The 13,779-nt window shown below is 41.2% G+C and overlaps 1 protein-coding gene across 1 annotated transcript in view; it reads left to right on the plus strand.

The window, feature by feature from the left end:
- Positions 1–102: 102 nt before the first annotated feature.
- The window catches only part of slc15a4 (solute carrier family 15 member 4), a 30,214-nt gene continuing 16,537 nt past the window's right edge, over positions 103–13,779 (plus strand). The window contains exons 1-6 of the mRNA XM_080039197.1: positions 103–239; positions 441–1,073; positions 3,378–3,670; positions 4,362–4,503; positions 6,317–6,397; positions 9,205–9,385. Of these exons, the coding sequence (XP_079895323.1) occupies positions 492–1,073; positions 3,378–3,670; positions 4,362–4,503; positions 6,317–6,397; positions 9,205–9,385 (1,279 nt within the window). The 5' untranslated portion in view covers positions 103–239; positions 441–491. The remainder of the gene's footprint in view (positions 240–440; positions 1,074–3,377; positions 3,671–4,361; positions 4,504–6,316; positions 6,398–9,204; positions 9,386–13,779) is intronic.

Here is a 13,779-nt window from a genome sequence, read left to right on the forward strand (position 1 = left end):
GTCGGGTACGTTTCACTTTAGGATCGTGTGCAGTGCAGCGCAACGCAAGCGTGACCGTTTGTTGACTGAGCTATGTGTGTCACGCGACAGTACTGTGACACTGTTTTATTTGTTGACTCCCAGTTCTCCTTTGACAAAGTGTTGATAATAAAGGAGACGGAGTAAACATTTGAGCGCTAAACATGATCTAGGTTAATGGAGATAACGGAAAGCACTGGCACGTGTTTCAATAATTAAAGGTGACGTATAAGACTAAACTCATACCAAGCTTTTGTTATGCTAAAGCTAGCTGACTTATAGTTTGCACAGTAGGCTACCAAGTGCCTCTTCGGGCTATTCAGATGTTGAGTTCTGCTCAGACAGTTGTTTTTACCGTGTCAACAGTGATGGCAACGTTTGACCAACTTGTTTAACCCTAACCTTTATGTGTTTCTTCGCAGGTTTGAGCTCTTACTAATCGAGAAGAGCCTAAGCCATTCAGTTGTTTAAGAATGTCTAATAACAGGGATGCCAGTGAGAGCACCCCTCTCTTGGACTCAAGTTCTGGGAGCAGACCTCCAGCAGCACCATCGGTTTTCCAGGGCAGAAGACTAGCATGTGCAGCCGTCCTTCTGGCAGAGTCGTTAGAAAGGGTTGCATTCTATGGCATCACATCCAATCTGGTCCTTTTTCTCAATGGCAAGCCTTTTTATTGGGAGGGCACTCAGGCGAGCCAGGCGCCCCTGATGTTCATGGGAGTGACTTACCTGATTTCACCATTTGGAGGCTGGTTGGCGGACGCATACCTGGGGAAATTCTGGACAATCGCATCAAGTTTGATCCTGTATTTTATTGGCATGCTGTTTTTTCCATTCATTTCAAATGAAGACACCAGGATAAGCTTGTGCGGAGAAGAGATGGCGTTTCCGGTGCAACCTGCTGAGTGTCTAAGCACAAACAGTACCCTTCCGAGCAATGTAACTTGCCCCATACGGGCCCCTTATTGTGGCCCCGTGATCTACACTGGACTTGCTTTAATTGCATTAGGTGTGGGTACTGTGAAGTCCAACATCACTCCCTTTGGGGCAGATCAGGTAATGTATAAACAATATCACTTAAGTCCTTAACATCTGTATTAAATAAGGCATGTAGACAGGAGACATCTAGTTTATTATAGGCTAGAAAGTCTTTAGATAAGATTTGGGTACTGACATGGGCCTGTATAATTGGGTATGCAGTGTGACCATAGCTAGTATGTAAAATAGTGTGACATCATAAGGGGAAGACGTGATGGGATTTCTGTTGCACCATGACAGTTCACTTAGACATGCATGCCCTTATTCAACATGGCCGCTTATAAATAAGTTGCAGCACATCACACTAATGGAACACCACGCACACACATACACACACACACACACACACATACACATACACATACACACAAGGCATGCCTTGAATAAAACTTTGCTGGCAATTTGTCAGTTTGGTGACAAAATAGTGTGATTATCCAGAGGACCCTCTTGAAGAAACAGTCATAGAATAGGGAAGTCACTCAATGGGGTCATTGTTCCGTCAAATAATCTAACCAGGAGCTGGTAAAACCGTTCAAAGGGGACTAGCATGGTGAACATAATGCGTGCTTGAGCCTGCTACGCTCATTACAAGGATTTTGCCTTTCTGTCAATGCTCCTTTGATCATGTTCAAAGACAAAATACACAACATCAAGCTAAATCCATACGTTGGTGGGAAACAAAGGGGAAACACAGAGACGGGTACATCTGAAAGCAGCACACAGATAAACAAGCAACAGTATATGGAATAAATCTGCTGCATTTTGCTGCTGGCACCAGTGATCATCAAGAGAAAAATTATAATAAAGCTTGACAAAATAGAAGTCTTGAAGATTTAATATAAACTGCATCCCTTAAGGGCATACTTTACTCAATAATTTCCCTCCAGCTGAAAATTCTAATTAAGTGGCAGTGGGAACTGTAAAGACTTGAAATTTGCTTCAGGGTATGAGTACAATTGAAGATTTCTTGTTGCATGCATCTTGATTTCAGTCCAAGAAACAATTGCATCCTCTTGCATTGTAAACATTGCCATAGTCAACATTTTTTTAAATGTATTATTGAACTGAAACTTCAGCATAGTAATGTTAGTCTTACTGGTTGGGGATGCATCATTGTGCAGCTGATGGTGGATATACAGTATCTTATATATTGGTTATGGAATAAAGCAGGATACAGAAGGGAGGAAACTACGGTCAATATCTATCAGTCTATAATCACTGTAATATCTACTGATCATTTTCTGTATTTTTGATGGAGGGTCAACAGTGAAACAAAATAGTAATTCAAACATTTGTCTTGTCCTGACATGACTAAAGGCTGGGTGGAACACAACCACTTAATTTGATTGATCTTGTGTCAAAAGTAAATGTACAATGGAAGCTACAACAGCACCCTGCATGATGTATCTATTATATTAGGATGTTATAATGCTGTTCCCTGTAACACATGGCAATCATGTGGTCAGCATGAGTGCAATTGAATTTGTAACTACACTGCTCAACTGCAGAGAGGAACCTCAGAAAGATTTATGCTCAGCATTGGCTTCTGAATGCCTTGACATTATCTTCACAATAGTTAATTGTAGCTGTACCGCAGCATCTTTTGTGCTCATATATAAAAGACACCTCCACTTCATCACGCATCGATAAAATCTTTTCCTCTGCTGGGATAACTGTATGTGGAATGGATCAGTGCCATTATGATAATGTTATTATTTGCTTGCAGGGCCATTTAATTGAATGTATTGCTGTTTGGGTAGGCAAAGCTATCAAGGCATATTCTGTAAGACTGCTTAAAGCCACGGAATGCAGGTTTAAAAAAACAACAAAAAGTTGTGGTTATTTCCTTTTTTGTTGCCATTTAACTCTGCTTAATTTAAGTGGCTATAGAAAGATTGAATTGCTAAACGTTTTTTCAACAATTATCCCATTGTTATTAGGGTATTTACAGTCATTTTTAACATTTCATGTGTTGAATGAAGTACGACGTCACATTATTTTCGGTTTCAGCTTGTGATTTACTGTTCCTCTTTTTCTGTGTAGTTTTTTTTCTGTCATGTATAGACAGGATTTTTGAAAATAGTCCTTTAAATACAATTTGCAGTTTTGCTGACCGACGCAACTGCCATTTAAATGGGTTCACTTCAACGCACTGAAGACAACACTTGTTTTATATTTGACGATCAAACTGGTGTGACACAACGGCTGCTTAGAGGCCTTTTCTTTTGGGCTAATTGATTTTTTCTCTATTTTCCCCGAATGTGTGACCATCTTACAATGACATGATCTGTTGCTCTCCTTCTGCGCCGTATGTGTTCCTAGGTCAAAGACAGGGGACCGGAGGCCACGCGCAGATTCTTCAACTGGTTCTACTGGTGCATCAACTTAGGAGCCATCGTGTCTCTGGGGGGTGTGGCCTACATCCAGCAAAACATTAGCTTTGAGTACGGCTACATCATACCCACCGTGTGCCTAGGGATCTCCTTCATGGTCTTCCTCCTGGGCCGTACTGTCTTCATCAATAAGCCTGCTGATGGGAGCGCCTTCACAGAAATGTTCAAGATCTTGGCCTACGCCTGCTGCTCCAAGAAACCAAAGGAGCCTAACCTGCTCCGGTACGTGAGACGTATATGTGTGTCAGCCATTTTTCAGCATTTTCGGGCGAAATAACAAAAAAAGTGTATTGTTAGGCAATAAAAGATGTAAACATGTCCCCTAGATGGCAAACAGCAGGGTTCCCTAATCTCACTTTCCAACAGTGTGACAAGTGATTTTGTCCATGGCCAAGTTAAGTGGGATGGTGACTCTGATCTAGTGGACTGACACAGCTAGGTGTTGTTGCTCGACCTTTTATGTTCAAACCCCCTTTGATCGCCCTGTATAATTCTTTACCCCCTCCCCCCCACTGGTCCAGGTATTCATTTTCATTCCCTGTGGTGAAAAGTTATTCTGAAGTGCTGTTACTTGAGTTTGAACTGAAGTAGCACAATCGTTTCAAAAACTTGACATTGAATATTTTAAATTGGCCAATCCCGCAAGCCTTTCAAGAATTCCTTATTAAGACATTTTCTCCAGAGATGTGGATTATAGGCTTTAAAAAAAGTTTTTTTCCCTGTCTCCAGAAGTGCTGTTATTAAAGGGTAAAATGTTCACACAAAAAGGCTGGTTAAATCTCCCACTTCAAGAGTTTAGTGTAATCTGCACTTATTTATTTTTTGATGTGTTTATTTAATGCTGTTAATCACTCTTTAGTTTTAAATGGGATTTTAATAGTTATTTTTCTTGTTTGTTTTCCCCCTCATGAAGCAACAAACCAACACTGCTAGACAGTGCCAAAGTGACCTATGGAGGGAAATTTCCAGAAGAGAAAGTCGATGAGGTGAAATCCCTGCTGAAAATCCTCCCAGTGTTCTTTGCCCTTATCCCGTACTGGACTGTGTACTTCCAGGTAAGATCATTTTGTTCAAGTGCAATATACACTCAACAAAAATATAAACGCAACACTTTTGTTTTTGCTCCCATTTTTCATGAGATGGACTTAAAGATCTAAAATTCATTCCAGATACACAATATTACCATTTCTCTCAAACATTGTTCACAAATCTGTCTAAATGTGTGATAGTGAGCACTTCTGCTTTGCTGAGATAATCCATCCCACCTCACAGGTGTGCCACATCAAGATGCTGATCTGACATCATGATTAGTGCATAGGGGTGCCTTAGACTGTCCACAATAAAAGGCCACCCTGAAATGTGCAGTTTTGTCTCACAGCAAAATGCCACAGATGCCACAAGCATTGAGGGAGCGTGCAATTGGCATGCTGACAGCAGGAATGTCAATCAGATCTGTTGCTCGTGCATTGAATGTTCATTTCTCCACCATAAGCCGTCTCCAAAGGCGTTTCAGAGAATATGGCAGTACATCCAACCGGCCTCACAACCGCAGACCACGTGTAACCACACCAGCCCAGGACCTCCACATCCAGCAGGTTCACCTCCAAGATCGTCTGAGACCAGCCACTGAGACAGCTGCTGAAACAATTGGTTTGCATAACCAAACAATTTCTGCACAAACTGTCAGAAACCGTCTCAGAGAAGCTCAACTGCATGCTCGTCGTCCTCATCGGGGTCTTGACCTGACTCCAGCTCATCGCCGTAACAGACTTGAGTGGGCAAATGCTCACATTCGATGGCGTCTGGCACGTTGGAGAGGTGTTCTCTTCACGGATGAATCTCGGTTTACATTGTTCAGGGCAGATAGCAGACAGCGTGTGTGGCGTCGTGTGGGTGAGCGCTTTGCTGATGTCAATGTTGTGGATCGAGTGGCCCATGGTGGTGGTGGGGTTATGGTATGGGCAGGCATCTGTTATGGACGAAGAACACAGGTGCATTTTATTGATGGCATTTTGAATGCACAGAGATACCGTGATGAGATCCTGAGGCCCATTGTTGTGCCATACATCCATGAACATCACCTCACGTTTCAGCAAGATAATGCACGGCCCCATGTTGCAAGGATCTGTACACAATTCTTGGAAGCTGAAAATGTCCCAGTTCTTGCATGGCCAGCATACTCACCGGACATGTCACCCATTGAGCATGTTTGGGATGTGCTTTACTGGCGTATACGACAGCGTGCACCACTTCCCACTAATATCCAGCAACTTCGCACAGCCATTGAAGAGGAGTGGACCAACATTCCACAGGCCACAATTGACAATCTGATAAACTCTATGCGAAGAAGATGTGTTGCACTGCATGAGGCAAATGGTGGTCACACCAGATACTGACTGGTTCTGAGTCCCCAGACCCCCAATAAAGCAAAAAAATGCACATTTCAGAGTGGCCTTTAATTGTGTGCACTAATCATGATGTCAGATCAGCATCTTGATGTGGCACACCTGTGAGGTGGGATGGATTATCTCAGCAAAGCAGAAGTGCTCACTATCACACATTTAGACAGATTTGTGAACAATGTTTGAGAGAAATGGTAATATTGTGTATCTGGAATGAATTTTAGATCTTTAAGTCCATCTCATGAAAAATGGGAGCAAAAACAAAAGTGTTGCATTTATATTTTTGTTGAGTGTAGATATATGATCCAAGTTCGAATTTAAAATGAGAACAAATGCTGTCTTAGAAGCAGATATAATATTGTCTGTGTCATTATTGGAGAAGAATAGTCTTGCACCAGACATTGTGGCGATCATAAAGTAAAGCGTTACTTTATGCTGAGAATCTAATCTCCTTATTGTGTTGCAGATGCAGACAACGTACGTCCTGCAGAGCTTCCATCTTAAGATTCCTAATAGTCAAACAAACAGCACTGCTGACTCCAACAAGGTAACCTAATGCATGACACTCCGAGTCCAAGTACCTTTTCCTTTTTTTTACAGAAAAAAATACACAAGTATGGCGACAACTGTGGCCTGACATTGTTATTTGGTATTCACAATCAATATTAAAGAAGAAGTAAGTGATGTTTTTGTTTGTTAACATACATGTTAAATCACTCTATATTCATACTGCAATCAACTTAAGAGTATGCACAGTTCATAACACAGGTCTCCCGGTCATTCAGCTTTGCAGTAATTGCCAGATACAATTTCGAATATCCCGCTCGTTTTTATCCAATCAGGAGAGAGAGAGAGAGTTCTACAAAGAGGCGGGTCTATGTGCCCGTGAACGATGACTCGCTGCTCTCCATCGCGGCACTAGCTGACGAAGAAGGCTGTGCATTTATGTGGTGGTGACTTGGGCACGAAGGGAGGGGACAGCTTACTGCAGTCATGCGGACAGGAAGTTAGCTAAAAGGACCATATCACTTACTCTGAGCAACCAATCTATAGTTTGGAGCTCTAAGGGGCCCCCACATAGGTAGGTTTAAAGTCCACTTTTCACTGCTGACACTACAGGAGTCAGTAGGTCACTGACACACAATGGTAGGCAACAGCTGGAGGCAGCAGCAAAGGCTGGTAATGCCCGGGGGATTAAGGCAGAACCTTACTCCACAGACTAATACCTCAGATTTTGAAACCTGGCTATGATTGCACCTCTCCACAGCAGCACCTCAAACCCATTCTCTCGTGTTGCCGGCGCACCTGTGTGTCTCACTCTCACAGATTGAAAGTTAAGTGCTGGAGGGCTTTGATGACCGAAACTTCCTCAGTTACTCCACGTGATACACAACCCCTTCAAAAGTAAAACGGTTTAAAACTGATGAAACTGGAATAAGTGTAGAACAGTATCTAGTGCAAAGTGTGCCTGCCTGTTCTTTGAATAGGAATGCTTGCGGTGATGGTGTACTGCAGGGATTTTGTGGAAATGTGAAGTGAAACCCTTGCCTGAAAACCACTCTAACTAACCTTATATAAATGACATAAATAGAAATATTCTTACATTTCACAATAATGTGCAATGAGTCTTGTGCCACTGTGAAACTGTCTGATGTGTGTGATGGTCGGTGTTTACTCATATTCCACTGCGTTCCACTGTATTTAAGAGCTATGTGGAGTTTTCTTCTTTCAGTTTCACATACTATTTATCTAGTGTCTTCAAATACGGAACTAATCCTTTTCTGCTACCAGCCTCAACACTTCTCAACATCAAAAGGGAAGTGAGATTAGATGCCTCTGTGATTTACACCCTCACCTCACCTGACACATTTCAATGGGTGAGCTGCTGAACAAATACTGTCTCTTCAAGGAGACTGAGCCCATACCAATAAAAATAAGTGGGAATCGGGAGACGGGAGGGAATGTGTTGTAATCGTTTTTAATTACATTAGGGCCTGAGATTACTACTCTGTTGGAGTGGCATGTATTTCCCTTCTCCACAAGTGCCATTAAATGCTTTGTGACTATTTTGCAGCAGTAATGGGTTGATTAACATTATCTAAAGTATGCGTACATCTCTTCATTTACTTTTTTAATTGAAACCTACCTTTTTGTTGATCTTCATGACACCCAGCGATGCCTATAGACATGTGGTTGTCAACCCTTTTTGCTTGTGACCTTTTATATACAAAGCAATTTAAACTCAAAGCCCCTTTTCATAAAATAACAATCTTAGAAGCTGTACACTTTTTAAACAGAGAGTAATGTCAATCTCCCATTTTTCTATTTTAATATATTTGAATGTGACAAGAGGTAAAAATGATTTTTTTTGTATCACAAACATGTTGATTTTGTTTTTATCCCACAACTTGTTTGTCATCTCTTGAGTTCCCAACCTGCGAACCATGATATAGAGTATACATGCACACACATTACATATATATGTAGTCCATTTAGGGAAGTGGAAACAGCAGAAAATCATGCCCGCCAGAGACCTGCTGACACACCTCTGTCATTTACGGGAAGCTCTCCTTGGCAAAGGAAGAGTCTCAACTAGAACTTTCTATCATTGTGAATATGATAATGAGCCGACAAGGGAGGCAAACACTCTCTAAGGAGTTGTGTATAGATTGCCAGTGGTAACTGCAAGAAATGGAAATTCAATTTGATGATAAATTATGCTATCAGAAATGTTAAACCAGAGACACATCAGGAGCTCGTAGGGAAACTGGGAATTTGAATTGCAAAGAACTCCTGGCAGTTTGCAATCTGTCATTGCTCACCCAATGAGATATAGCCTTTACTTGTAGCCCACAATGGATGATATGTCTTCCAGTCTGTTTGCATAGTGTAATTATTCCTTTCAAATATGACATTGTATGTTAATATTTTAGATTTGTGCTAAAATCTTTTTGAATTCAGTCATGTGCTCTTTGTGTTTAACAGATAAATAAGCATTTCAATAAAATACTGCGACTACCACTACTACTTAACATGATAGTAATAACAATATATAATGCTACTTTTTGATTGCTTAATTAACGATTTGACTTTGTGCTTTCTTTACTGTGAACTGAATGAATATTTTTTCCATATATTATATTTGGTTTCGACCACCTGGGGGTGCCAAAGCAATATCAAGTCCCGAGTAGTTCACACAGCACTCATACACATGCACACATTCATATAGGCACACAAACTCTCAATGTGGTGAACTGTGTTGGAATGCACTGACATTTCTCTGTAGTTTTCATGCTTTGTTGCTTTTTTGCACAGCTTTAGCTCATTTTTCTTCTCTGTGTGGATTCCCCCCAGATGACGTTCCACTTCCCGGCCGCCTGGCTCACTATGTTTGATGCCGTGCTCATCATCCTGCTGATTCCCCTCAAGGACAAAGTGGTGGACCCCATCCTGAAGCGCCGCGGCCTGCTACCTTCCCCTCTCAAGAGGATCGCGGTGGGCATGTTCTTTGTCATGTGCTCGGCCGTGGCAGCGGGTGAGTCAGTGCGCTAAACAGTCACGTCCTCCCTGTGCTGTCAGTCACCTAAGTGGGCCAGACACACTAATGAAGCAACAAAGTTAGCACGTGTGGTACATGTCACATGCAATCAGTATGTCCAAGGCAACAAGCAATGCAGCTATAGTGCCTCATCTACAATATTTATATTTATTCATTTTAATCTTAAATTTTTTTTTTGTTGAGAAATGGTACTTATACGTTTGTTAGTTATTCACAAACAATGGTGAACATGGAGCATGCTGTAAGGGGAATATTATTGATTAGGCATCTTTTTTTTTTTTTAAATGTTCCAAGTATGATTGGCTCACTTTTTAATTAACATTTTTTAGTATTATTAATAGCCTAATTGTCTGTACCGTCTTGCTTTGTGTTGGACTCAGAAAGTGGTCTTTCCCAGATGTATTAGTTGTCCCTGCATCAAACCATCACTTTCCACCTGGCAAAGACGGGGAAAAAAGCCCGAGGTGTACCTCATTTCGCCCTGTAGAGCACAGGGGGAGCTGTGGCATCTCACTTTCTGGTCCTGAGTGACTGCACCCGCATGCGGCAGCGTTGCTCGCTCCTGTTTTCTTCCAGCCATGTGGATTATTTTGGAAAATAAAGTGTAAGCCAGGCCTGTCAGCGGGCGTTGCTGTATTGATACATCCAGGGCTGAAATGTTTCTCGAGAAACCAGAGTGGAGGCAGGAAGAAAGCGAATCAGTAACGCTCCTTAGAATCAATGCATTTTCCAAGAGCACTGCCCTTTCTCCTTTCTCCTTTCTCCGATGCACAGTTCACAGAGAATATGAGAATGTTCTTCTGTCATGAGTGACCTTTTAGATATTGACTGCTGTGCATCAACCAGATCGCCAATTGACTGTTAAACATCCATTGAATCAAATCTGACAGCATTTGTGATGAGGAATAATCGATTTGTTGTTAGTTTATCAAACAAGTTTGTTCATACATATTTAAATGAAGGTTTAAGCGATTAACAAACCTACAGAATTCAACATTCTAAATAAATAACCATTTGCGTCAAGCAGACAAACAACGCCCCACAACTGTGATATAATGAGCACATATCAAGGCCTGTCATGTGCTATTGCTTAAATATAAGGTAATTAGCTCTTTATTATTAAATAGAATCATTCAAGTTCAAATAAGAGGTTTGGGAAGGCCTTTTTTTTCAAATGATTTTACCAAGTTATTTGCTTATCCGGATAGGAAGGCTACTACAAATATTTCCATAAATGCTCTTTGCGCATAACAATAATATCAGATTGAATTTACCTTTTGCCAAATAGCAGAGCTATATATATGTACAGTACAGTATACTGTGTGAACAGCCCCGTGGATGCACTTACTGTCATATTCACATAGTGGTAATGCTCTTAATCCTCTCTCGCATAATAAAGTGATTAATTCATGCCTTTGTATAGTGATATGGCTGCATCATGTGTGAAAAGCCGCATGGTAAAGAACACAGTATTTCAATGAAGCTCAATATCAATCCAAAAAGAATCAATCCCATTTATGGTAAATCATGACATCAGGATCCTTTTTTAATCCGCTCAAATACAAATTCACATAATACCAGTGGCTAATTTAAGCAGCTGTGTTAGTGCTGAGTATGATCTAAAGACTGAACCGTATGAGCCATGGAATTAAAAGGAGCAGTTCACCCATCTACCCATTTGTGTGCTGGACTCATCTCTTATCCTTGTGCCTTTATGGACATAGTGAAAAAGAAAAAGTTTGTTTGGGCAGTGTTTGGATGTTCCAGTCTGAGAGTTATTTTTGCCTGGCTTAACCCATAGGAAACCTCCTTTTCAATCAGCGAGATGTGGTAAAAGGTCCGTCGACCAAATCAAATGCGTCTTATGTGTCCGGTTTAAAGTAATACTTTCTTTTCAATGGACATTCGCAATCCAAGGAAGGAAACGTGCTCAAACATGTTCACAGATGTTTACTTCTGAAGCTATTCAGGTATTTACTTTTCCATTTGGCTCCTTGAAAGAAAGTGCAATCCTTACTTTTGAATTCAGGCAAACTTGATTTTAAATGTTGCCGAAAGCAATTTTGAGTCCTGGGAGTGGAGAGAAAGGGTTTATGATGGTGCAGTGATTTGGGCATTGGACACAGTTGGGGAGAGTGGCCTAAGTTGTGCATTTTGAAAGTTGTTCCACCCCTTGTTTCTAGAAAACCGTGGAAGAAATTGGAAATGTGACCACATATTTAAGAAGAGCCATCCATTTGACTCATCCTGTAAAGAAGGGAGACACAAGGAATAAGATATAAGCACATTTAAGCTAAAAAAACTGTGTTTTGCCTTTCAAAGTAAAATTTCCATGATCAAGGTTTTTTGATTATTGTGTCTGAACAATTATAGACAAGTTTGAAAACATTTGACACATGTTTTAGTGCTTTGGTATGCTACATTTTGAGTCTATACAGTTAGCACGATGTCAGCCCTAAACTGCTACATCATGCTTATTATCCAAAATTCTGGGGATGGGGTGATTTGTGCCAAAGGGCCTGGGTGAGTTATAAGTAAGTAAGTAAGTAAGTAAAATGTATTTATAAAAGCACATTTATGACAGTTTGCACTGTCCAAAGTGCTGTACATAGTGCATTCAGTAGGTAAACAATGAAGGTAAAATAACAATAACCAAAATAAAAGACGTAAAGCCCATACATCCACATAAACACAGATAGTAGTGCAGAGGTAAGATAGTTAATGGGGAGGAAACACCAGGGTGTACATATGGGTTTTGAGCCTTGATTTAAAGGCAGAAATGTAGGGGAATCACATTTGTCAGGTGGCAGTTGGTTCCACAAGCACGGAGCAACTAGTGCAAAGTACATTTCTGAGAGTTGTGCCAGTGGCATGACTGTATACGCTGGTCACCAAAATAAAGTGATTGTCTACAGTAGCTCAGAAGAGAGTGACATCTCAATTCCACTTAACGACACCACTGATGAGAGTTCAGATGGCCAGAAAGATGATGATGGTGACTTTGTCATTGTGAGCTTTGCAGGTAAAACCATTAGATCTGCTAGGCCTTGTTTAAGAAAATTGTCCTTCAATCTTTGTCAACTATTTACTTTAAATAAACCTTTAATAAGTAATTGTCTAATGGATTTGTCTTGCATTACAGTTTATGAGATATATAGCAATGGCACAATTCACCCCATGGTATTCTCTCCAACCGCACAACTTACACCACACCGGGGGCAAGTTGTGCATCAAGACAACTTTTTTTCCGAAAGCTATATTTCTTCAACAGTTTATTCCAGATCCAAAGTTTTTATTGCCAGGGATGCACAACACCTTGAAATATATGTACATATTTGAGTTGGAGACTTTACTGTCAAGGCCTTACTTTAAAGTCACTTTGAGTGAAAAGTTGCACAACTTAGGCCACTCTCCCCTACAGTAAGTGAATACAGTTACTAGTGTGCAGCACAGTTATAACCTGCATTTCAAGAAGTCAAATCAGACAACTAGGTCACATCGGTACAGTAAGGACTTGAACACTTAAAAATACATTATTGAGATACAATATCATTAATATTTTATTTGCATCTCATGTTTATACCAAGCATCTCCTTGCTTCACATTCATTCAGTTTCACACAATGGTTCCTGGGAGCTGCCTTACACTGTTGTTACATTTCAAAATGTATTACCCTCTCAGCTGGCTCTCTGTGTGTGTCCTCAGTGCTTTCCCTGCGTCTGTCCACTAGCCCACTAGCTGAAATCATGTTTGTGCTCAGAGACGGACAGATGGACGGCGGGGAATGACCGAGTGTGGCATCTTTGTGCCCAGTCCAACACATTGCCATTGTCAGCCTGCCACTCTCTGTCCACAACTTTGGCCACACACCACTGCTGTTCAGAGTTTAGAATCACTTTCATCACCATGTGCAAGAAATGTGCAGGACTTGGTGCAGCGATATTTCACAGGGTTACGTCGGGCTCGCTGACACACTCATGGCACATGGGGGCTGGCTGGAACTCCCATACAGTGCAGAGAGGGACAGCAGAAGACTGTGCTGTCGAGCGGACAGTGGACTGTTTCTGACCCCCCCCCCCCTTTTTCATTTATGTCTAACTGTCCCAGACAACACTGAGGACCAGCTCTTGTGAAATGCTTTTGAAGAGTTTTTCTTTAGTTTGTTTTATCACATTCTCTCAAACTTTATGTACTAATCTGCTTTGGTTAAAGCTCAGCGGGTCTTAGGTGTCCAAAACCGCACTCTCTCTCTCTCACTCACTCTCTCTCTTTTTATTTTATTTTTTAAAGCGGGATCAGAGTTGCCAGAGATCACACTGGGTTTTTCTGATGTGTGATGTTTGGCAAGGGGTGGGGAGAAAAAGCAGTGA

The sequence above is a fragment of the Ammodytes marinus genome, assembly GCF_949987685.1.
Source record: "Ammodytes marinus genome assembly, chromosome: 2".
In the NCBI taxonomy this organism is placed as follows: Eukaryota; Metazoa; Chordata; class Actinopteri; order Uranoscopiformes; family Ammodytidae; genus Ammodytes; species Ammodytes marinus.